Source organism: Pogoniulus pusillus, chromosome 6, assembly GCF_015220805.1.
Source record: "Pogoniulus pusillus isolate bPogPus1 chromosome 6, bPogPus1.pri, whole genome shotgun sequence".
In the NCBI taxonomy this organism is placed as follows: domain Eukaryota; kingdom Metazoa; phylum Chordata; class Aves; order Piciformes; family Lybiidae; genus Pogoniulus; species Pogoniulus pusillus.
The window spans coordinates 25,144,966-25,146,062 of record NC_087269.1 but is presented as its reverse complement, the minus strand read 5'-3'; the positions used below and the strand labels follow the sequence as shown (position 1 = coordinate 25,146,062).

Here is a 1,097-nt window from a genome sequence, read left to right as displayed (position 1 = left end):
AAATGAAGGGAATGATGATGGCAAAGGCTCTACCAGCTGCAGCTGGAGCAGTGAAGATGACAGAGGCTCTGCCAGCTGCAGCTGGAGCAGTGAAGATGACAGAGGCTCTGCCAGCTGTGGCTGGAGCAGTGAAGATGGCAGAGGCTCTGCCAGCTGCAGCTGGAGCAGTGAAGATGGCAGAGGCTCTGCTGTGGCTGGAGCAGTGAAGATGGCAGAGGCTCTGCTAGTTGTGGCTGGAGCAATGAAGATGGCAGAGGCTCTGCTAGCTGTGGCTGGAGCAGTGAAGATGACAGAGGCTCTGCCAGCTGTGGCTGAAGAGGTGAAGATGACAGAGGCTCTGCCAGCTGTGGCTGGAGCGGTGAAGATGGCAGAGGCTCTGCTAGCTGTCGCTGGAGCGGTGAAGATGACAGAGGCTCTGCCAGCTGTGGCTGAAGAGGTGAAGATGACAGAGGCTCTGCCAGCTGTGGCTGGAGCGGTGAAGATGGCAGAGGCTCTGCCAGCTGTGGCTGGAGCGGTGAAGATGGCAGAGGCTCTGCCAGCTGTGGCTGGAGCGGTGAAGATGGCAGAGTCTCTGCCAGCTGTGGCTGGAGCAGTGAAGATGGCAGAGGCTCTGCCAGCTGTGGATGGAGCAGTGAAGATGGCAGAGGCTCTGCTAGCTGTCGCTGGAAGGTAAACAGCTTTTGGACTGCAGCAGTGGAGGGCAGAATTGAAGATGCTCTGAAGATGCCTCTGGCCACTTGTCATGAATTACTGATGTTGAATTGGGAAGCAAACCTAAACAGAATAAGGCTAGAAAAGCTTTGCAAAGTGGGTCAATGAAATGGAGTTGAGGGAAAGAATGAGGAGCTGAAACTGTCAAAGCCAGGATGATGAGACAAAGGTCCTGCAGTAGTATCATTGAATCACAGAATGGTCCTGGTGGATCACAAGTTCCCCATGGCACAGCAATGTGCCCTCGTGACCAAGAAGGTCAATGGGATCCTGGGGTGCATTAGGCAGAGTCTGTTCAGCAGATGAAGGGAGGTTCTCCTCCCCCTCTACTCTGCCCTGCTGAGACCTCATCTTGAATACTGTATTCAGTTTGGGGCTCCCCAGTT

At 54.6% G+C, this 1,097-nt stretch overlaps 1 protein-coding gene across 1 annotated transcript; it reads left to right on the top strand.

The window, feature by feature from the left end:
* Positions 1–247: 247 nt before the first annotated feature.
* LOC135176418 (cuticle protein 16.5-like) lies at positions 248–673 on the top strand. Its single transcript, XM_064145570.1, has one exon. It carries the CDS (start codon positions 248–250, stop codon positions 671–673), a length of 426 nt encoding a protein of 141 aa, XP_064001640.1.
* Positions 674–1,097: the final 424 nt, after the last annotated feature.